We start from the raw sequence: 24,898 nt of genomic DNA on the forward strand, positions 1-24,898 counted from the left end.
AGAATAGGAAATCGATTTTATGATGTTATTTTGTACTAAAATTGAAGCTCATGTAAGTTATTTTGTACCAAAATTAGTTGTTTTGTAATTTGTTTGGCCTACCTTACGTCCGCAAAGTTTGGACTTTGGACAAAATTTAACTCTGCGCAAAGTTCGGGTACAATTAGTTGGATGTGGGACAGGTTGCCCTGATGAATACTTTTTTAGGAGATATAGTCGTCTAAAAGAATATTTAAGTATAGCCCTGGGGTCAAAGCGGCAAATTTAACTACATTTTAATATACTTTAATACGTTCAGCCTCCTCTCCCCCCCCCCCCCCCCCCCCCCATTTTTTATCGAGTAAAAATTACTTACTAGAGTTTGGTTTATCGTACAAAAAAAAACAGATTTCTCGACAAACGGAATTCAGAGATTGAATCGGTTAACATTTTAATCAGGAAACAATTCAAAAAATTAAGAGAGCAGTTGATCAATTCGTATGGAGAACTCCCATAGCACCATAACTGAGTTATTTTTCGTTTTGCCACATCTACAAGAAAATACCACTCAGCCATACTAATCTGGCGAATTCCATCGACAGGTTCACACTCTGTGAAATAGCATACTCCGGGATGGGGATAGTAGCACAATGCACATGATCCTAGCACCTTGCTCAGAGGAACAGCGACCCCAGGGCAAGTTTCCTTATCATCACCACACAATATCTTGACAGTCATATTTCTATAATTTCAATCGTTGTCTAACATACCTGAGTTGCCTGATATCTCATGTGGAAGGTCCTGCCTAACGGGCGTGAACCTGTAATGTGAGGGATGGTAGTGAGCCAGGTTGGTCAGGTTAGACGTGTAAATCTCTGCAAAGCGTGACAAGCGTCTGTAGAATAGTGTCGGCATGAGGTGTGTTCTGAACGAACTGCAGAACTCTGAGATGTGCAGTCTACGCAGCTCTGCACGGACCTGTATAAAGAAATATAAACTTTTAATACATGATAATACCCGCAGTGGCTACACTACGCAGCTCTGCACGGACCTGTATAAAGAAATATAAACTTTTAACACATGATGATACCTGCAGTGGCGTAACTAGTGTAGGAATTTCGTTACGCCACTAGTTTTACACATATTCAGAGCCTAAGCGTTTAAAAAACGTAAGTCTTTTTACTCTGAGCGTCACAAAGACTTGAATTTTAGCCGCAAAGGCCATATTTACATCTTTACATAATACAAGTTAGGAAGCTACATCAGGAATTAAGTGCTTCGTTTTTATGAAATTCCCAAAAATGTTTGGCTCTGAGTGGCCAAAAATAGCCCTGGATTTTTGTAACTTGAACAAGGCGTAGACCGCATGATGAGTGAGTATATATCTTGAATCACCTCAAAACGACGGTTACAAAGACCTTATAAACTCCTCCGGGACACTGCTATGAGTAATTCGTTTAAAAACTTACCCTTCATTCTCGTTATTTGGGATCAGTATAGAAAATGAAAAATGGAACTGGAGAAGTAAGATATTTGTAAATTTACTAAATAAATAAAACTAAGGTAGGAGTTGATGTTCTATTTGTCAGTAGTTCCTCAATCCGAAAGTTGAATGAAGAAGGGGTGTCGAATTCAGCTCGGCAAGCAAAAAAAGTATCCTCCTTTAGGGCTGTCGATTACCATAAATGTGACCTCGATTCCATCATCGACAAAGTGCAAGTCGAGTCATCATTTGGAATATTGAAGCCCTCTGTAACGGCTGTAGGACTATTGAGCGGTGGACTGTTGAGCGTAGGACTGTAGGTCGGTGAAGGTCGGAAGTAGGACTGTAGAGCGGTGTCAAATCGCCAGGGTAGGACTCTAGAGCGGCCGCCCTTATAGATCTCACAACATGAGGACTTTAGAGCGGTACGATCCTAAAATGAGGACTGTAGAGCGGTGGACTGTTGAGCGGTGGACTGTAGGCCGGTGAAGGTCGGAAGTAGGACTGCAGAGCGGCCCTCCCTTATAGATCCCATAACATGAGGACTCTAGAGCGGTACCCTCCTATAACATGAGGACTCTATAGCGGTTGAAAATTTGAAGATTGAACACTCAACGAAGCTAAGTTATACATTGTAACTCGTGATTGAATATGGTCATGACATTCTAGGATGATAACTTTATTGAAGAGCCATGGAGTTAATGAACATTTTCATTTACTTATTATATGATGCGCCTACTAAGGGTCATGGAGAGTCATGGAGTTAATAAACATTTTCATTTACTTATTATAAATATTGACCCTTAGTAGGCGATGCGCCTACTAAGGGTCATGGAGAGTCATGGAGTTAATGAACATTTTCATTTACTTATTATAAATATTTTATTACTAATATTATAGTGTAACTTAATTTAAGATTATTGGTCGGTCTCAACGTCTTCCAAATGATTGAAATATTCTTCTGCTACTCAAAAATGTAAAACTTGTCTTCGGTATTTTAGTGAACTGTTCGTATCAATGTGATTTCGCTGACGCTAAGCAGAGTACCGATCAAGTTCGTGCAGATCATTTAGGAATGAGGATCGCATCGCGTGACGCTTTAGCGCCTACTAAGGATATCTCATGTTCATCAATCTGGTGACGGGACTGATTCAGATCAGATCCCATCGCAGTGCGATATCTTGTTAGGATTTCGAAGGTATGGTATAAATATCACGGAGTATCCAGTTTTCTTAAATAAAGTTATCATCCTAGAATGTCATGACCATAATCAATCAAGAGTTACAATTTATAACTTAGCTTCGTTGAGTGTTCAATCTTCAAATTTTCAACCGCTATAGAGTCCTCATGTTATGGGATCTATAAGGGAGGGCCGTTCTGCAGTCCTACTTCCGACCTTCACCGGCCTACAGTCCACCGCTCAACAGTCCACCGCTCTACAGTCCTTATTTTAGGATCGTACCGCTCTAAAGTCCTTAGTAGGCGCTAAAGCGTCACGCGATGCGATCCTCATTCCTAAATGATCTGCACGAACTTAATCGGTACTCTGCTTAGCGTCAGCGAAATCACATTGATACGAACAGTTCACTAAAATACCGAAGACACGTTTTACATTTTTGAGTAGCAGAAGAATATTTCAATCATTTGGAAGACGTTGAGACCGACCAATAATCTTAAATTAAGTTACACTATAATATTAGTAATGAAATATTTATAATAAGTAAATGAAAATGTTCATTAACTCCATGACTCTCCATGACCCTTAGTAGGCGCAATGTATAACTTAGCTTCGTTGAGTGTTCAATCTTCAAATTTTCAACCGCTATAGAGTCCTCATGTTATAGGAGGGTACCGCTCTAGAGTCCTCATGTTATGGGATCTATAAGGGAGGGCCGCTCTGCAGTCCTACTTCCGACCTTCACCGGCCTACAGTCCACCGCTCAACAGTCCACCGCTCTACAGTCCTCATTTTAGGATCGTACCGCTCTAAAGTCCTCATGTTGTGAGATCTATAAGGGCGGCCGCTCTAGAGTCCTACCCTGGCGATTTGACACCGCTCTACAGTCCTACTTCCGACCTTCACCGACCTACAGTCCTACGCTCAACAGTCCACCGCTCAATAGTCCTGCTCCCCTCTGTAACAGCGAAGATGACGAAAATAGGAGCAAGTTTCTTACGCTCTGCAACCTCACAGTTATTAATAACCAACTCAAAATTCTTAATGGCCGTACCCATAATTTATTCTGCCCATTAGAAATAGACATGGTTCGACCCACAAGTCAATTTCTCGAGCAGGTTTTGGCGTGAAATACTTGAGATATACCTGTTTCCTCGGGGTTTCCTCTCTACCTGTTTCCTCTCTACCTGTTTCCTCTCTACCTGTTTCCTCTCTCCCTGTTTCCTCTCTACCTGTTTCCTCTCTACCTGTTTCCTCTCTACCTGTTTCCTCTCTACCTGTTTCCTCTCTACCTGTTTCCTCTCTACCTGTTTCCTCTCTACCTGTTTCCTCTCTACCTGTTTCCTCTCTACCTGTTTCCTCTCTACCTGTTTCCTCTCTACCTGTTTCCTCTCTACCTGTTTCCTCTCTACCTGTTTCCTCTCTACCTGTTTCCTCTCTACCTGTTTCCTCTCTACCTCTTTCCTCTCTACCTGTTTCCTCTCTACCTCTTTCCTCTCTACCTGTTTCCTCTCTACCTGTTTCCTCTCTACCTGTTTCCTCTCTGCCTGTTTCCTCTCTACCTGTTTCCTCTCTACCTGTTTCCTCTACATGTTTCCTCTCTACCTGTTTCCTCTCTACCTGTTTCCTCTCTGCCTGTTTCCTCTCTACCTGTTTCCTCTCTACCTGTTTCCTCTCTACCTGTTTCCTCTCTGCCTGTTTCCTCTCTACCTGTTTCCTCCCTACCTGTTTCCTCTCGATGCACCACAAATCAGTGTAGTGGACTGCTGTAGGGTCGGGTAAGAACCTTTGTACTTCACGTATCAAGTTATTAAGTTCCTTGAGGATGAACATGTTGTGCTGATGTTCCGCACTGTTCAACAGCTCAATTTCCTTCTCCAGCTCTCTTATTATAGCTCCTGGTAAACATTTGAGTTCAACTCTAATTTGAAATGATTATTTTTTTTCGAACACATATTCAATATCACAGTCCAGCTAACGATCAAATGATGCTATAAATTTGTCTATGTGTCTATCAAAACGAATAGTGTGTTCTGATCACCTGTGTGCCACCCCTGATTGAGGACAGGTTCTGCCAAGTCTGCATACATCTGATCTCCGAAATAAAGAATATTGCAGGGCTGCCAGCCTGTCAGTCTGTGTAAATCTCTCACGTTACCCTCGCAGTATACCTCACCTGAGAAAGGTACGTTACCCTCGCAGTATACCTCACCTGAGAAAGGTATGTTACCCTCGCAGTATACATCACCTGAGAAAGGTACGTTACCCTCGCAGTATACCTCACCTGAGAAAGGTATGTTACCCTCACAGTATACCTCACCTGAGAAAGGTATGTTACCCTCGCAGTATACATCACCTGAGAAAGGTATGTTACCCTCACAGTATACCTCACCTGAGAAAGGTATGTTACCCTCGCAGTATACCTCACCTGAGAAAGGTATGTTACCCTCGCAGTGTACCTCACCTGAGAAAGGTACGTTACCCTCGCAGTATACCTCACCTGAGAAAGGTATGTTACCCTCGCAGTATACCTCACCTGAGAAAGGTATGTTACCCTCGCAGTATACCTCACCTGAGAAAGGTATGTTACCCTCGCAGTATACCTCACCTGAGAAAGGTACGTTACCCTCGCAGTATACATCACCTGAGAAAGGTATGTTACCCTCGCAGTATACCTCACCTGAGAAAGGTATGTTACCCTCGCAGTATACCTCACCTGAGAAAGGTATGTTACCCTCGCAGTATACCTCACCTGAGAAAGGTATGTTACCCTCGCAGTATACCTCACCTGAGAAAGGTATGTTACCCTCGCAGTATACCTCACCTGAGAAAGGTATGTTACCCTCGCAGTATACCTCACCTGAGAAAGGTATGTTACCCTCGCAGTATACCTCACCTGAGAAAGGTATGTTACCCTCGCAGTATACCTCACCTGAGAAAGGTACGTTACCCTCGCAGTATACCTCACCTGAGAAAGGTACGTTACCCTCGCAGTATACCTCACCTGAGAAAGGTACGTTACCCTCGCAGTATACCTCGCAGACGTAAAATTCGGAAATTAAATGGTGAGCAAATCATAAAGATTAGATGTTTCTAACCAAGCCTGTAGTTTAAGCTTATATATCATAGTTAAATAAGACGAACCTTCCTTGAACTCCGTGACTTGTCCGTAAGCAGGAGTGTTATGAGAAGTTAGTCTCCGGAACACCCTGTACTTGTCTTCAAAGAACTTGGGCTTCATCGATTGGCAAATCACAACGTCAAACGATTTCCGCCAGTTTTCACCCATTATATGCTTCATACCAACATTCAAAAACTCGTACGGACTGAAAATGGAAAGGTTTGTGGTCTCTACAAATTTGCAAATTTGAATCTCACCTTGTAACGGCAGCAAAAACTGCTCAAAAATTAACAAAATCGCCCATATCTCAATTTGGGGGGGGGGGGGGGGGGGGGGGGGGGGCCAACCATATTAAAGTATATTAAAATGTAGGATTTTTCCCGATTTTGACCCGGGGATATACTTTAATATACTTTAATATACTTTAATATATCCCTACCTCCTTGGAGGCCTACATCAAAAATTGTTGCCCAAAATAAGCTTGAAATGCAATCCTTGATCGATTCCAAAAAGTTCTTGAAAAAATATTGAAAACTGATGGAGTTATTTCAATTTTAATGAAGTTATTTTGGCTAGTATTCTGAACCGAGATATTATGTGCAATTTTCCCAATTTTGTTCATGGAGGTCTTTTTACTTAGTATCCACTATATCCAACAAACACTGAGTTATATCTTTCACATAGAGTTAGTCTCATAAAAAAATATTGAAATTTTATCGAATTTGGGCAAAAGCGAATTTGGACAAAAGCGTATGCCCAAATATGGGCATATTTTTTAAAGCTCATAGCTCAGCCAATTTTTGACCAATCTGGATGGAAATTCATGTACTAGTCCTAAAACAGGCTTATCTTGCGAATCTGAGTGAAAAATATAGTTCATCATGTAAATCTTAACGAAGAATATAAATCTTCTAATTGTAGGTATATTAAAGTGGCAACTTGTACGAACACCGATGGGACATTAAGACAACATTAAGACAACATTAAGACAACAATAAGACAACATTAAGACAACATTAAGACAACAATAAGACAACGTTAACGCAACAAACACCAATAAGACAACAAACGATAAGACAACATTAAGACAACATTAAGGCAACATTAAGGCAACATTAAAGCAAACATTAAGACAACATTAAGACAACATTAAAGCAACAATAAGACAACAATAAGACAACAATAAGACAAGATTAAGACAACAAACACCGATAAGACAACAAAATAGGATAAAATATTAAGACAACATTAAGACAACATTAAGACAACATTAAGACAACAAACTCAATTAAGACAACATTAAGACAACATTAAGACAACAAACTCATTTAAGACAACATTAAAACAACAAATTCTTTAAAACAACATTAAGACAACAAACTCGTTTAAGACTACATTAATGCAACATGTTTAGAATATGTAATATACGGCCGGGATTTCATTGCCGCAGTTAAAAAGGGTAGGATTATTACACACACAGATTTTTTCCGTTCACACCCTTTTGTAAAAAGGCAATAGTGAAAGGTTACGAATGGAGGTTTTTGCAGAAAAACGTGGATTTTGGAGATTGCAGTAGGTGGGTCTGAGTATGTCGTGTTCCTTGCTTCCGTTCGTTACCATGCAACGAAAAGGCCGCACGCGTGCGCGAGGATTGCTTGCGGAGATGTGATGTATAGATAGCCTTTGGTCAATGAATGCGCGGCGCGAGTGTATTTTAATGCGCGAAAAGTGGCATGCAACGTATGTATTGATGTGTACACTGTACACGAGTATAGTTTACTTTTGCTTACAGTTTTTTGCATTTGAATTGAATTTCAAATGTTTCCCCTATTTAATGCATAACTTATCAATATTATTATTATGAGGTGAGCTGATTGGAGCTTATTCTTAAAGTTATAGTGAATGGAAATCTAGCGTCCGCCAAAACGAAACAACGGGCGCAATTCTTGTTAAATTATCTGTTCAAATACTTTGGACTGCTAGTTAAAAGTCGGAAATTTAAATTGATGCTTAATTGGGGGGGGGGAGGAGGGGTCACTGGAGCTGCTGGAGGAGGGGTTACTGGAGCTGCGTGAGGAGATCACTTCTCCTGGATCGCATCATCACCATGGCTCACGTGACTTTAAATGATATCTGGCTCACTCAACTTTTTACGATGCATCACATGTCAAATCACCTCAGATAATAATGTAACATCTTGTTAGCGATTCTCAGATCGCAGCTTGTAATTGTACAGTTCACGTCATGACCAGATCGGGTGGTATTAATGAGGGCCGTTGTTCGTGTTCTGCTCACGTGACAAATAATATAAATAGAGGCCATCAAACCAACATTTTATCTAACGATACAACATGAACTCCCTTCCCTCCTACGAAGAGCTAAGACGCGGATCACTATCATCGGAAACGGAATGTCTACAGTACTGCTTAGATATCGGAATGCTGCGACCTTTCCAAACTTGTGAAGAGTGCAACAACTTTATGACCTTGAAGAAATGCCCAACGAGCAAGTACACAGACGGCTACTGCTGGCAGTGTTCAGACACTTCTTCAGACATCGACCACTTCTGCTCAGTGAGAACCGGGAGTATCCTCCACAAACGCAAGCTACCCTTCTCCGTATTCCTCCACATCATCTGGCTGTTCTGCAACCGACTGAGCGTCTGCGACGTAGCACGGATCATAACCATCAGCACCGGCTGTGTACGGTCCATCTTCTCCTCGATCCGAAATTGCATGCTTGAAGACCTGTTCGACAACGGTGCACGTAGAAAGATTGGTGGGGTCGGCTGTATAGTGGAGATTGACGAATCCAAATTCGGTAAACGAAAATATAACAGAGGTCGACGTGTAGTCGGAAAATGGGTGCTGGGTGGGTTCTGTAGGACTACTGGCGAATGCTTCTTAGTGGAGTGTACCGGCAATCGACGCGATCACAACACCCTAATCACACTCATCAAGGAGCACGTTCTACCGGGTACAACTATTCTCACCGACAAGTGGAAAGGTTATAACGCCATGCAACACCACGGATTTCCTCATCAAGTTGTCAACCATAGTCGAGGATTTGTGGAACCGGTCACTGGTGTTCACACCAACAGCTGCGAAGGGATGTGGTTCCACGCTAAGAACCACATGAGAAGAGGAACCGGTCGTACCCGAACGGATTCAGCAGCCATGACTGTATCCCTGTCAGAATTTATGTGGTGTAAGCGATACGGACTGACAAGAGACAACGCCTCCGTGAGGAAAGCCTTCAACCAAGATATCCCAGCCCTATTCAGAAGAATTTTTGATTAATTTATTGCTCTGTAAATTTGTATTACCTGATAAATAATGAGACCTAATTATTTCATTTTCAGAGTTTAAGTCACAATTTCGTATTACTCTAACTCAGTTGATGAAGTAAAATATAATTTGACAAAGTAAAATATATTCGAAGAAATAGTATTATACTGTTATACATAATTTGTTGTCTTAAACGAATTTGTTGCTTTAATGTTGCCTTAATGTTGCCTTAATGTTGTCTTAATGTTGTCTTATCGTTTGTTGTCTTATTGGTGTTTGTTGCGTTAATGTTGTCTTAAAACATTCTAAGTATGGGGTTCAGTTCCTTAGGAAGTATCTTAATGACTTAATTGACACCACTAAGCAGTTATTTCCCGCTGCAATTATAATTATCCAATGTTGTCTTCCTATTAAATGTTTATATTCCTACATAGCAAAGAATGTTCTAGATTTTAATAATCTACTTAAAGACTTATGCCTAAATAATAATTGCGTGTTCTTAGACTGTTTCTCAGTCTTTTTAACTCGAGACTTTAGATCATGTAATGAACTTCTATACCATGATTGGCTTCATCTCAACATGAGAGGAGTAGGTTTACTGTCCACTTCTCCACTTGGCTTAAGTTTTTTGTAAACGAACACAGTTTTGACAGGGTTGTAAATAATCTTCTGGGAATTTAAATCTTTGATCTTTTCTTTCATTTAATATTTTGATTAAGACGTTGCGCCTAAAATTAAAACTCAAACAAATCTCTGATTTAATCTTTTTCTAAATTTTATGCCTCCTATTTCAGGTACATTCGGTCACTGCCCATTTTCCCATATGTTAGACAATGAATCGTTTAGACTTAGAATAGGTCTTTTTGCATGCAAAAGGCCTCGTACACAGTCAAAAAATGCACATATACATATCAACACATTTATACCTAACAAAATTTACACATTTAAGTCTCCATACACCCCACACATCAACTACAATTATCATAATCATATGTTTCTCTTCTATTCTCTCATCATGACTTACTTTCTCCCAATTCTTCTCTCCACGACTAGGTCCATGAACACCGTATTCCCCCTAGATTCTAATATTCATTCCTCTCTACTCCTTGACAGCCCACGTTATCTTATACCATTTCTTGCTTGCTCCCACATCAAACTTTTCTTTGTAATTATCTCCTCATGGTTTATAAGAAATGTTCTTCTCCCTGGTAAGATGAATAGAGTCAAGTATTCCAGCCGCCTCAGGCGTCTAGTCTCTTTATTCATTCTTTGGGTTTTCTCTCTTAACTTTCTTTTGATAACTCTTGTTAATCCTTCTATGCTTAATCCAGGTCCCAACTCCCTATCTGTACTCTACCAAAATGTCCAAGGTCTCATTCCTTTCAGTAACCTAAGCTCCTCCCATCCCCTTCTTGATGGTAATAAGATTTCCGAACTTCAATCCTTTGCTAACATAGAGCAGCCTGACATAATTGCCCTAAATGAGACTTGGCTCAAAAAATCTATTTCTAGCAACGAAATCTTTCCTTCTTCTCAATATGAAATCTTCCGCAATGACCGCACGAGAAAGACTCATCCTCAAGATCCTAATAACCCTAAAAAGTTTAGGGAAAATGGAGGTGGTGTTCTTTTGGCTGTTCGGTCTGATCTCGACGCCACTACAACCCGACTACCAGTTAGCCTAGGTGCAGAAATGCTTGCCGTTAAAATTTCTTTTCCTAACAAAGAGAGTATTGTAATCTGTACTTGTTATAGAGTAGGAACTCTTGGGTTACCTAATCATGATGTCATAGTTAGTTATATTCGCAAGCTAGTTTCCAAAAAGAATCCCCCTAAAATCTATGTTATTGGTGATTTTAATCTCCCCCATACAGATTGGCTATCTTCATCCAGTACCGTACCTATTGAGCAATCCTTCATAGATTCTTTCAGTGATCTTTCTCTCTCCCAGTTGATCACATCACCCACCCATAAAAGTGGTAATATACATTAGACATTCTTCTCAGTAATTATGATAACACAATCGATAACTTGAATGTCTGTGATCCTCATTCCGTGTGCAAATCTGATCATTTTCCTGTCACTTTTTCAATTAAAAGCTCCTTTTCCCGTAAGAAAACTCCTAAACGTAAAATCTATAATTTTAAGAAAGCAAACTGGGACATGATTAATCGTGAATTATGCTCGATTAATTGGCAAGTCCTAGAATGCCTAGATCCTGATTCGTCTTGGAAGTTAGTTAAAGACTGCATTATGAATTTAGTTGATATACATATTCCTAAAGTAATTATTAAATCAGAGTTCCAACCCCCGTGGTTCGATAGTGAATTTTTTTCTTCATGCCGTAAAAAAGATAGACTCAGAGCTAAATTTAAAATTTCTGGTTCTATTTCTGATGAGTTAAAGTTTGTTACTAGCCGTAAAGATTTTAAGAGGCTCTCATCAGCCAAAATAAGAGATAATCTTTTTAATAGTGATGATCCAGCGCTTATAACTAAGAAGTTTTGGTCACATGTTAAGTATAAATCTAACTCCTGCCGTATTCCTAATTGTGTTAGTTATTCTGGACAGCTTCGGTTCAATCCCAAAGATCAAGCTGAACTTTTCAATTCTTTCTTTTTTAACCAGTTTTCGGATCCTTCACTTTATGACACTGACATCTCCTATGTCAATGATGTTGATTTTGATATTGACTTCGATCATCGGGATGTTCGTAAGCTTCTTTCAAATATTAATTCAAATAAAGCCCAGGGACCAGATGGCATACACGGTAAAATTCTAAAAAATTGTTCCGTAGGTTTAGCTTACCCTCTAACATGCATTTTTCGTGGATCCTACAACAGCGGCTACATTCCACAAGAATGGAAACTTGCAAATGTTGTCCCAATATTTAAGAAAGGTAAGAAAAGTGAGGTTGAAAACTATAGACCAATATCCCTTACTTGTTTAGTCATGAAAGTTTTTGAGCGCATTGTTAAACGTAAACTGCTTTCTTTGACAAGTACCCTTCTTGATCCCAGGCAGCATGGTTTTCTAGAGCACAAGTCATGCACAACCAATATGGTTGATTTTTGTGATAGCCTGGCATTGTCTCTTAACGAAAACATTATCAATCATGTTGTGTATTTTGATTTTGCTAAGGCATTTGATTCTGTAAATCATGATATCCTTCTTCATAAGCTAAAGACCTTATATAACATTGATGGTACACTTCTCAAATTTCTTACCAATTACCTTCAAGGCCGTTACCAAAGAGTGGTTATTGGTAATGAGATGTCATCTACCCTCTCAGTTAATTCTGGTGTCCCCCAGGGCTCTATCCTTGGTCCCTTACTTTTTGTATTGTTTATCAATGATATTCCTCTTGGCCTTTCGGATAATACTGATATTGTTTTGTATGCCGATGATACAAAAATCTGGCGTAAAATACATTCATCTTCTGATAATACCAATTTACAAATGGATATAGACTATCTCTCTGACTGGGCACTTAGAAACAAAATGCGATTCCATCCAGCAAAATGTAAAGTGCTTATTGTTTCAGGAAAACCATCTTTATCTCCTCCATTCGCATATAATCTTGATGGCTCTCCTCTTGTGTATGTAGAGTTAGAAAAAGATCTTGGAGTCGATGTTACTCCTAAGCTAAGTTGGAATAGTCAGTGCGACAGAATTTATACTAAGGCCTGCCAACAACTTGGTATGGTCAGAAGAGATGGCCATATTGTCATTGATCTGAAACGTCGCCGGGCGCTTTACCTCTCCCTAGTTCGTAGCCAATTCGAAAATTGTTCCATAATCTGGCGCCCTTGTAATAAATCACTTAGTGATAAATTAGAAAGTCTCCAAAAGAGAGCTATTAAATGGATTCTGTCTGAAGAGGGCCGCAGTTATCCACCTGAGCAATATGTCAAAAAGTGCAAGCTTGTCGACATTCTCCCTTTGTCTCAAAAGTTTGACTTGAATGATCTTATTTTTTTCCACAAAGTTCTGAACAATTTAATTCCTGTATCGCTGCCTCACTATCTCACTTTATATCAGGGCACTTCTCGACTAAGACGTTGCCACCTCGACAGTCTGTCTATTGTGTCATCAATTTTACCTAAGTTAAGTCAGAATTCACACACCTTATGTACCTCAAATAGCCCACTGGCAAAGTCATTTTTCTACAGAACTCATATACTGTGGAATGGACTCCCTTTACAGGTAAGACAGATTGTGTCTACTAGTGTTTTCAAAGCTGAGGTCACTAAGCATCTATGGAAATGTTTATTGGATAGTGAAACAACAGCCTAGCCTAGTTTCTTTGCTCCCCATATTATTATTATTTTTGTTTTATTAACTTTTATCTACCTTCCTATACTTTCAACATCATATCACACTTCACCCGCACACCTCACACATTAATGACCATATCAGACCTGTATCTTATGTATCTGGAATTTGACGTATTGAAATACCAATTTTGACTATATATCCACAGTTATTCACCATGGATTTGTTTGTTATTAAATAGTTTTTCATAAATTTTTGGATTTAGATTGATTCGATGTAATGGGTCCAAGTTACTGCGGACATAGTTCACTATGTGTTTACCGTGTTTGGGTGCCCATCATATTTTACAGATGGGGGCGATATTTTGAACGATTCTATTTTATATTCATCTATTGCTGTACTCTGTAAAATTTGAAAAGTATTTAATAAAAAAAATGTTGTCTTATTGGTGTCTTAATGTTGTCTTATTTTTGTGTTAATGTGTCTTATTGGTGTCTTAATGTTGTCTTATTGTTGTCTTAATGTGTCTTAATGTTGTCTTAATGTCCCATCGGTGTTCGTTCTAGTTGCCATTAAAGTATATTAAAATGTAGGATTTTTTCCGATTTTGACCCGGGGATATACTTTAATATACTTTAATATGTTTGGGCCCCCCCCCCCCCCCCCCCCCCCCCCCCCCAATTTGCGAAACTGATTCCGGTCAAAACAATATAATTCAATTGGCTTAAAATATTTTTGCGTGAAATTATCAGAAACAATGTAGAATCGGTAGCCCAGGTGGTTGCAATTATACATGATGATTGACACGACTTGAGCTTCGTATATTCTGAGCTTGCGATCAAGTGATATCTTAGACTGATATCTAACACAACAAATTAACCAAAAAGTAAAAACCGACCCTTCGATGTGAAAAATTACAGCTCGCAAATGGAGTTGAAAACGAATTTTAACAGGGTTATAGAAAAAGGATATAATGCACTATGCAGCTATTAAATCATGTTTACAATTTTGATTAAGGCTGTTTGTTTTTCTTAATTAACGTTGTATTGGAGGAGAGATAGTTTGACTGTGTCGTTGTAACTATGGTAACTAGTAGTGTCGTTGCGTAGAAACATCATAAGATTGCAAGAGCGCGAGCAAGCACAGATAATCAATGCGCACTTTTATGTTTTATGAAACATCAATCGTCATGACTACTGACTAGCTCACATTTACGCTCATGCTATGACTAATATCTATTCATAACTTTGGTTTTTTTATAAAACTTTTAAAACTTTTTCATAACTTTTAATTTTTAATATTCGCAACAAAAGATCTAACCTGTTTGTAAGAATGAAGAGTTGTTTATTCTCCCTCCTCAACATGACCAGCATATCTACCAGCTTAGGGTTTGGCTCTATATATTCCTCTATATTACGCATGATATGTGAGTGTAGCGTGCCGTGCACGTGCAACTCTGATGTAACATTCTTGATGTCTTCATAGACTAGGACGGGGTGGGGTGTGCTCTGAGTGGACTGCAGGTAGTCTAGTACTGAGCACCACGCGTATAGTTCTGGTATTTGAAATAAGTCCACTATTTGACGGAATCTCTTAGAGTCGCCCTGTAATTTAATCAGGTGTCGTGGTAGCAGATTAATTTCACACAGCACTCACAGCAAATAAGAAAATTATGATTTTCATTGTCATTTTGAATCAACGTGCATACTGCATAACAATTATAAGTACTCACCCCAGGAAAAAAGAGTCTCATGCCTGGGTACATGTCTTGTATCTCCTTCTCAGTCAACTTCCTAAAACACTGGTACACTGAATCTGGAGCAATCCTATGGTATGCATCCACCTGGAGGATAATCGTGATGAAGAACACTGCTGACTAGTGTTCGCAACAGCTCATTTAATTAATCAGATATTAGAATTTAGAAGAAAACCAATTTCTTGTCTTAACCGTTATTTATAAACACCTTTTCAAGACATCTGAGAAGGTAAGACTTTAAAGTGAGTGAACTTACTTTCATAAAAACTCCAGTCAGTATATCGAAGTGGACACCTCTTGCCAAAAAATCAGGGTTGTAATTTAACTGTGATATTTCCTGGAAAAGTACATTGTATTCCCGCATTTCACCATGTGAATTTTTATGTGAACAGGTTAGATACAGATTATAAAAATGGAAGTGATTATATTTTTATTATATTTTGTTCTTCTTCTACAACAGACTCTTAATCACAGCACAATAAATACTGCAAGATGCCCATCTTAAAACGTTATTTTAGACACTTACGGGAGGGTAATGTCTAGAAGAAACAAGACCTTCTATGATCATGTTGAAGATTGTACCCTCCAGTGCTCCATTGTATGGAGCTAATGTGTAATCGTAGTCAAACCCAATAACTTCTATGTCAGTTAGTCGGAGTTCTGAATTCGTGAACACCTGACTCGGATCCAACTGAATTGTTTCAACTTTTTTGATTTGGAATAGAAATTAAATTATAAGTTATATAATATTAGTATTTGAACAAATTAAATAATGTTTCGGTACAAACCTTTCTCAAACACTTTCGGGGTAAAAAACCCTAGTATAATTTTCGAACCTCTAATGAGAGCCTCCACTGCACCACTCGCTGAGGGGGGGGGGGGGGGGGGTGCACCATTCACTCGCTGAGGGGGGGGGGGGGGGGGGGGGTGCACCATTCACTCGCTGAGGGGGGGGGGGGGGGGTGCACCATTCACTCGCTGAGGGGGGGGGGGTGCACCATTCACTCGCTGAGGGGGGGGGGGGGGGGTGCACCATTCACTCGCTGAGGGGGGGGGGTGCACCATTCACTCGCTGAGGGGGGGGGTGCACCATTCACTCGCTGAGGGGGGGGGGGGTGCACCATTCACTCGCTGAGGGGGGGGGGGGTTGCACCATTCACTCGCTGAGGGGGGGTGCACCATTCACTCGCTGAGGGGGGGGGGGGGTGCACCATTCACTCGCTGAGGGGGGGGTGCACCATTCACTCGCTGAGGGGGGGGGGGGGTGTATTCTAGTAGCTGGTGTTAATGGCTGCCATCACTTTTTAAACCCGGGACCAGACATAATTCGGGGCCAGTAAACAGGCGGAATATTGTATTATACAACTGAGCCAAGTTCGGTCAAAATTGTCCAATACTCATAGAGTATTATATATGAAATGAAATGAAATGAAATGAAATGAAATGAGGTATTTATATCCCGCTCATATGATTAACCAACAACACAAGGAAGGTGGTTAACCATGTCATATATAATATATATATATAATATAATATATAATATATTATATACATTAATATTTGGATTGTCAAACCAAATTTGGATAAGTTTATAAATGACTTCCTTTTTATTGCCAGCAGATATAAATTACCAGTTGCTGTTGCCAATTACATTCTATAAAGTTTCAATTTTCAAGTTATGGAGAAAAAAAATAGTGAGGTTCACGTGAGCTCAATTGCATAGAACCTGTCTTTTATCACAGTCAGTGCTGTCAGGGTCAATGGGAAGGTAAGTTGATGTCAACTCGGGTACCGGACAAGGAGTCAGGAGATATACAGGGTCCTACAATCTTCAACTTTTGTCTCGATTAATCATGTACCTTACCTTCATGACAAACGGAAATCTGTGTTTAGTAATGATAAAGCTTGTGAAGAATTAGCGTTTATTAGAAAGTATTTTGTTTTATGTCCGGTGGACAAAGCAACTAAGAACGTCGCTATAATTTGTAAACATTATTATTTAAGTGATATTATACAAGAGTGTCAATCTAATGAGGGTATTGATGATGTTAGTGGGGAACATGATGTTCGTGATATTAACAGAGATATTTTCAAGTTCATAGAAGACGTTGGGATAAAAGTAGATTCTAATATTGATAATTTGCCTCACATGTTTTCGAGTCCTAAATTTCATAAGCCAATTTTAAAGTTTAGGTATGTTATTTCTTATGCTAATTGTAGTATTAAGCCCTTGGCAGTAAAGATTTCTTTAGCCTTAAAGGCTGTTTATTCAGAGATCTGCCGATATACTAACATGTTGTTTAAAGTAACAGGAGTTAATAGGAATTGGGTCATTTTGAATAATAAGCCGATTTTAGAAGCTTTAGATAAAATTAATGATAATAGCTTAGCGAGAAACATCCAAACTTTTGATTTTTCTACTTTATACACGAATTTAGCCCATAAAGATATCAAGGATGCTCTCAAGTTTACTGTTAAATTAGCCTTTAGGAATAGTAGGAAGAAGTTTATAGCTGTTTACGATAAAGGGTCTGCTTGGGTAAATAGCTTTAGAGATGGGACTGTGGCTTTTGATGAAGTTAAGTTGATTAAATGTGTTGAGTTTCTACTGGATAATTGTTACTTTAAAGTAGGAGAGATCTTATATCGGCAACATATCGGTGTACCTATTGGAATCAACCCTGGTCCATATATTGCTAACTTAACACTTTTTTATTTTGAGAACAGTTTCCTAGATAGTACGTATAAAAATAGATACTATATTGTAAAGAAGTTAAATAATACATTTAGACTTATAGATGATATTACTACCCTTAACTCTGATGGTTACTTAGAGGAATATTTTAAGTTAATATATCCAGACTCACTTACTCTTAATGAGGAAAATGAAGTAGATAGTGCCACCAATGTATTAGATCTTGATATTTCGATAAATAGAGAGGGGAAGTTTTCTTGTAGAGTTTATGATAAAAGGGATAAGTTTGGTTTTAAAGTGGTTAAGTTTCAACCTTTGATGAGTAATCAAGCTAGTAGTGTATTATATGGCACGTACTGTTCACAGGTTGTGAGATATTCTAGGATCTGTAATAACGTTGTTGCTTTTTCTGATAGGGTTTTGAAATTTACTGATGATTTAATTGAGTTGGGTTTTAGACGGGATCGTCTTAGTAAAATATACTTATCTGTGGTAAAGAGGCATGGGCTAAAGAATAAGTTTGGTATTGGGTGTGGAAATATATTAATGCCATAGCTTGACCTATTGGCATCTATTTCTATTGTTGCGCAATATTTGTTGCACGTGTTGAATTTAGTTTTATAATAACTTTGCAACGGCGCAAATCGGAGTTCTAGAAAGGAGGCTGGTCACATTAAAATGTAAGTTTGGTCACATTAAAATGTAAGTTTTTTCCGATTTGAGGCCGGGGATTTAATATACTTTAATATACCTATTTCCCTATCCTTTTGGAGCTCTAAATAAAAAATCGCTGCACGCAATAAGCTTGAAATGCGATGTTTAATCGATTCCGAACATTTCATGCAAAAACATTGAAAACTGATTTAGTTATTTCGATTTTAATGAAGTCATTTTATTTAGCGAGTATCGCAAACCGAGATATTATGGGCAATTTTGTTTATGGTGATTTTTTTACTTACTATCCACTATTCAACAGATATTGAGCTATATCTTTCATGTGAAGTAAGTCTCATTTAAAAATGTTGAAATTTAATCGATTTTTGGGCAAAAGCTTTCAAATTTGGTGCGTATGTCCAAATATGGGCATATGGTTTTTAGCTCATAACTCAGCCACTTTTTGTCCAAACTGGATGTAAATTCATATACTAGTTCAGGAGTCCATAACCAGGCTTATCATGCAAATCTAAACAAAGAATATAGCTCGACTCAATTATGGGTATATTAAAGGGTTGCGTGTGGGCCCAGAAGTAACTGCCCACACGCAACCCTTTAATATCTCATGTAATTGGTGTCAGAATTGCTCTAAAATGAATATAGGGTCAAACTTAAATTTCCTGAAAGTTTAGTAAAACTAGCAGGAACCTGTATAACCCTAAAATAGTGTCAAGAATCAAGAGACTAAAATAATTATTACCTATTTAATTCGCGTTTTTGACATCACTTGGGGTTTAAATTTTGGTCTCTAAAATTACTATTCCTTGGCCAATTTCTTATTTTTTCATGCTGATTTGGAGGCCATTAAAGCATTTGACCCAGTCAAAAAAGTTTCAGTTGTATATATCTTTTATGGTTTTTGCGGAAAGTCGCGTTAAAGTTGATGCCGTGGTGTGGCACGTCACTCCCTCTTTTTAACCATTGTCATCATAAAGTGGTAACTCTTTGAGCTAGGAACTACAAACTTTCTATACACATTTTCTTTGATAATTAAAGTGCTTCCCCCAAATGTCATGTTGGTTGTTCACAATTTAACCAAGTTATGACCCTTTTAAGATCTTGCAGATACGTGATCTTGGCACCTTCTCAGTGAGCAATTCTAACACTAATTACGTGAGTTATTAAAGGGTTGCATGTGGGCAGTTACTTCTGGGCCACCCTGTATACATATTAAAATGTAGGTTTTTTGTCCAATTTAATATGTATGTTAATGTATACATTAATATAATTTAATATGGTTACCCCCCCCCCCCCCACCTTGCATCTCCTGGGGTAAAAGAGAAACATCTCTTGGACACTAACTATACTGGTGAAATGTAAGACGACTCAAAGGAGGGGCTGCAGGAAACCACTGAGCTTCTCTGTAAATACAGTTTTTATGCATGTCTGAAGATTAATGATGGCAAAACAAATAGCATGGCTGTCAGCAAAAGTGCATTGCAGATGCCGTATTCTAAAGACAACACCGTGGAAGGTCTCCCAATACTCCGATACACTCAGTTCGTTATACTTTACCGTCTTAATGTCATCTTAACTGTCTTTAAATTTGCTGGTAGAAACAAAGTCAGTGTGCTTTATTAAATCCGATCTATTTTGAGTCCTGTTGTGGCGTCATTTGAAGGCTTTGTCTTTATAAAGCGCGTCTTTATAAAACAAACTGACTAGTGTACAACAGGTCAGCAACTTCACTTATTTGGGTGCTATCATCAGTGCGGATGGAACAATTGACCAAGAACTTTCAGCTTGTATTAAAAATGTCTCTGGGCATTCTATCAGCTCAGCAACATTAAGACACGAACTAAAATCAGGATCTATAAAGCGGCTGTGCCCCCTGAGTCCGTTTATATATTTTTTCAAGCAGCTAGGCTCAGATGGTTTGGTCATGTGGTGAAATTGCCAGAAGATCGAATACCCAACTATCTTCTGCGCTGGATCCCAAAAAAGGCAAAAGGTTATCATGTGTCCTAGAGGATGTGGTTATTTTCAGTTTTCACAGGTGTAAATAATATCACAATGGAAGCTGCAGATCAACAAGCAACAGACAGTGTACATTGGAGAGGTCTCGTACATCGGAATAAGGAGTAACTGTGTGGTGCAGGCCACTCCAACAATAAGGAGTAACTGTGTGGTGCAGGCCACTCCAACAATAAGGAGTAACTGTGTGGTGCAGGCCACTCCAACAATAAGGAGTAACTGTGTGGTGCAGGCCACTCCAACAATAAGGAGTAACTGTGTGGTGCAGGCCACTCCAACAATAAGGAGTAACTGTGTGGTGCAGGCCACTCAAACAATAAGGAGTAACTGTGTGGTGCAGGCCACTCCAACAATAAGGAGTAACTGTGTGGTGCAGGCCACTCCAACAATAAGGAGTAACTGTGTGGTGCAGGCCACTCCAACAATAAGGAGTAACTGTGTGGTGCAGGCCACTCCAACAATAAGGAGTCGAGTAACTGTGTGGTGCAGGCCACTCAAACAATAAGGAGTAACTGTGTGGTGCAGGCCACTCCAACAATAAGGAGTAACTGTGTGGTGCAGGCCACTCAAACAATAAGGAGTAACTGTGTGGTGCAGGCCACTCCAACAATAAGGAGTAACTGTGTGGTGCAGGCCACTCCAACAATAAGGAGTAACTGTGTGGTGCAGGCCACTCCAACAATAAGGAGTAACTGTGTGGTGCAGGCCACTCCAACAATAAGGAGTAACTGTGTGGTGCAGGCCACTCCAACAATAAGGAGTAACTGTGTGGTGCAGGCCACTCCAACAATAAGGAGTAACTGTGTGGTGCAGGCCACTCCAACAATAAGGAGTAACTGTGTGGTGCAGGCCACTCCAACAATAAGGAGTAACTGTGTGGTGCAGGCCACTCCAACAATAAGGAGTAACTGTGTGGTGCAGGCCACTCCAACAATAAGGAGTAACTGTGTGGTGCAGGCCACTCCAACAATAAGGAGTAACTGTGTGGTGCAGGCCACTCCAACAATAAGGAGTAACTGTGTGGTGCAGGCCACTCCAACAATAAGAAGTAACTGTGTGGTGCAGGCCACTCCAACAATAAGAAGTAACTGTGTGGTGCAGGCCACTCCAACGATTAGGAGTAACTGTGTGGTGCAGGCCACTCCAACGATTAGGAGTCAAGACCTTTTCAAGTGCAATTAGAATTAGAATTAGACATTCAAATCAGTCGAACACTTTTAATAGAGTGCCCTTCTAAGGACTAAGAATCAAAACATATTATAGTATATAAATAATAAGTTAATGAGTATAAAGTATGGTACAAGTAAATAAGTATTAAATACTGAGGAAAAAATAGTAGTATCCACTCACTTTTTTAATGTAAATTATTTTAAACTATTTATTTAGCCTTATGCTTGTTTCGTTTACACATTTGTAGTTTACCCTATTGCCGGTTATTATATTTTGAGGTTTATTTTAACCATTGTGTGTTGCTGCTATGTAAAGTGGTATGACTGTATTGGATTTTCAGATACCTATAATCTTTATCATCAGTTACTGTTCTGCAGTAAACTTCTTCAATCAATTTTTATTGTATATTGGAAACTTCAGATTGTTTGTATATTTGGAGTCTATAAAATTTCTATGGATTTTTTAAGGAATTTTTATTGAGTTTTTATAGAATTTTTAATATACAGGGAATTTCATTTTTATAAACCTGATTTTTAAATTTGTTAGGCTGTTGAGTTTCATACTGCGATTTCTTGTAGTCATTATCCTTTCCTCTAGTCCTCTGTTAGAAAACCTGCTAACCCTTCTTGGATATCTGCTTGTTAGGTGCATCTGCCTTATTTAGTCACGTTATATTTTACAGTTTTTATCACCTGTTTTCTGAACAGTTTCTTGTTCCACCTCCGTCTAAGGCAAAGATGCACACTCTCGTTAATTTAAGTATCATTTACAGCTGTGCATAAGGGTTAAATTTAAATTATTTAACCTTTTGGTGCTGTATAAAAATAACATTAATTTATTATTATTATTATTAAAGTGTAATTTAACGATTTATCTAGGACAGACGTATATATAATGTATCCAGAACTTTCATGTTGCCTGATATATTTTGTTTTAAAGTCTGTGGAAACTCTCATTTCGTCCTCAGTCATGAATCATCATCGACCCAGAGTAAAGACTGAAAAGTTCATAGATCTGATCTAAATGTCCCTAACAATTTCTGAAGCATATTTTAATTATTTAATTTGAGAAATTAATTTGATTAAAATTATAATTCTAATACCTGGGCGAAAGTAGTCTTTGGAACCAAGCATCTGATCCGTTTATGATGCTCAATAAGATTATTTATAGAAGCCGTGCTAAACAATCTGCGGTGGATTATTATGTTTCGTTTATGGGCCCTTTCCCATACACAGCCAGGTATTGCAACAGACTGATTAGAGATGCAGCGCAGAGCTCTTGTAGCTATCAAAGCCCCTGCCATCCCTTCATTAACTTTAAGAATTATGTTACAGTATGTACCATTTACATACTCTTCGTTAGAGGTGTAAGCAGTAGTAAAATCGGTAAACCATTAATTGGGTAATGTAAGAATTAAACAACAAAATGTGGTCTGGGCCGTAAATTCTTAGTTTAAATCAGAAGTGTTAACCGTGGTGTCTGCAGTTTCATTAGACCTGAGGAGCATCTTCTAGTCTAACCCGAGCATGTGACTGTGGTAGGAGGAGTAGTAGTAGGAGCATTTTAACATTTTTGTTTTCACGCGCTCGATTCGATCGAGTTATATATTATTGCACCCAGCTCGATGATTAAAAATGGTCCATTGCGCGGCGCTATTATGCGTATTTTATAACAAGTTAATTGATTTTAATAGATTTTAAAAAATGATTTGTTCATAATTTTGTATTTGATTTATATTGAACAATATATCTTTATTTTAAAAGTATTTATTTATTATAAAATTTAGCAATAAAACTACTACTACCGATTTGTAGTTTTATTGGTTAATTTGTTTGCGCCGCGCACATTCCAAGACCATTTTCGCAAAATTTAGCGCAGATAAAATTTTGCGGAGGGTTTCCATAGCGTTCCTAAGTAACTTACTATAATCTTTCATTGTGTGTTCTCGATTTCAAATAGGAATTGATCTGTCAAATTCTATCAGTAAAACTTGTTGATTGTTAGAAGTAGTGTTACATTTGATTTGTCTATAAATTTGCAAGTTGTTTACGGTTCCTCGTGTTTAAGTCATCTGATATTGCTGATTCTACACCACTTTGTTTAAGATCGATACACTAAACCTGGGTTTATCAACCATGCCTGTGGACAAAATTCAACTTCAGCACAAATTTGGTATTATATCTCACAATCATCGCCAAAATCTCTTAGAGCGGATTTCTGCACCACCAACTCCTACCAATAACATAAGAAAACCCATTCCATGTGAAATTTCTCACGATTTTATCTTATCTTACAATCGGGCCGACCTTTTTGAAAGGTCGAAGTTTGATGTCAAAGCATCTCAGCTCCTTCAAAGAGTTAAACGAAGAGCTGGCCTTTTATCAGGTGGATCTGGAAGACATGTCCACATTCCACGTTCATGGGTAGAATTGACGTTGCTTGCAAGATGTAAAGGTCATTTTCGTGACGAAGTTTTGAAAGTATTGTTTGCATCTCTGCTTACGGCACCTCCAAGCGTTGATAATATCCCCAGCTTGTTCTTAGTCTGTGAAACTGTTATTGAATGGATCAAAGAATTGGGTAACCCTATTCCTGAGACTGCGTGGTCAAACACTCAAATACTTACATACAACATCTCCGAGCTTTGTTTTTGGAGAGTCTACAACCATGCATTGCTGCACAATTTGCAGGGGTGCGACTCATTTCTGTCAGATTTGAGTTGGCATGTTGAGAACCTCGACTTTGTACGGAAAGTATACTCAAAGTATCCTGACGGGGAACTCTTATTGCGTCTTCTCGAATCCATTAAGACTGTGTTATCGGAAATTTACCCCAGCAAAAATGAACCGGATTGCCTTCTGAAGAAAAATTTCACCAGTGACGGTTTGATGTATGGTTTGGACTTTTATCAGAGTGTGAGGAACGGGTCAGATCCGAGTACATCACTCAGCGCCTTATTAACCACACTAACACTCTTAGGAACTGAGGACCATCTTAACACGGTTTTAACATTTAAATTGATGACGGTTGTTTGCTGTAAGAACTACCTTGCTCTACAAATCATACAAGCAGCAGCAACCGGCAATCTCCCAATTTCTGGCTCAGATAATACTGAAAACTCTGGCATATGTAAGTCAAGTTTTCAAAGTTGGGACTGGGTCACAGCATCCGAATTTATCAGTCTTTTGGTTCACACTGCAATCGATGGGGAAACAAGTGAAATCCAGAAAAGTGCAATACAGGCTGGTGAAATGACGTCAGTCAGAG

The 24,898-nt window shown here is 38.9% G+C and overlaps 2 protein-coding genes across 3 annotated transcripts in view; both read right to left on the reverse strand.

Annotated features, from left to right (window-relative positions):
• LOC134815899 (cilia- and flagella-associated protein 53-like) overlaps nt 1–24,898 on the reverse strand; it is an 889,273-nt gene that overhangs the window by 78,729 nt on the left and 785,646 nt on the right. The gene's annotated exons all lie outside the window — the stretch shown is intronic.
• On the reverse strand, nt 394–23,139 carry LOC134815333 (5'-nucleotidase domain-containing protein 3-like). Its single transcript, XM_063823852.1, has 9 exons — nt 22,734–23,139; nt 15,605–15,769; nt 15,335–15,415; nt 15,055–15,165; nt 14,643–14,926; nt 5,784–5,965; nt 4,681–4,815; nt 4,365–4,537; nt 394–957 (listed from the first exon to the last, which is right to left on the reverse strand). Exons 1-9 carry the CDS (start codon nt 22,932–22,934, stop codon nt 730–732), a joined length of 1,560 nt encoding a protein of 519 aa, XP_063679922.1. The 5' UTR covers nt 22,935–23,139; the 3' UTR covers nt 394–729.

This window comes from Bolinopsis microptera, chromosome 5 (genome assembly GCF_026151205.1).
Source record: "Bolinopsis microptera isolate Bmic1 chromosome 5, MBARI_Bmic_1.0, whole genome shotgun sequence".
Taxonomy (NCBI): Eukaryota; Metazoa; Ctenophora; class Tentaculata; order Lobata; family Bolinopsidae; genus Bolinopsis; species Bolinopsis microptera.

Excerpts from the sequence above, each read along its gene's own strand:
- LOC134815333 (XM_063823852.1), bottom strand. The coding sequence starts at position 22,934 with ATGGCAGGGGCTTTGATAGCTACAAGAGCTCTGCGCTGCATCTCTAAT. Across the intron at positions 15,416-15,604 it reads CTTCTAGACATTACCCTCCC|GAAATATCACAGTTAAATTA; the intron begins GTAAGTGTCTAA and ends GTACTTTTCCAG. Across the intron at positions 5,966-14,642 it reads CTCTTCATTCTTACAAACAG|TCCGTACGAGTTTTTGAATG; the intron begins GTTAGATCTTTT and ends TTCCATTTTCAG.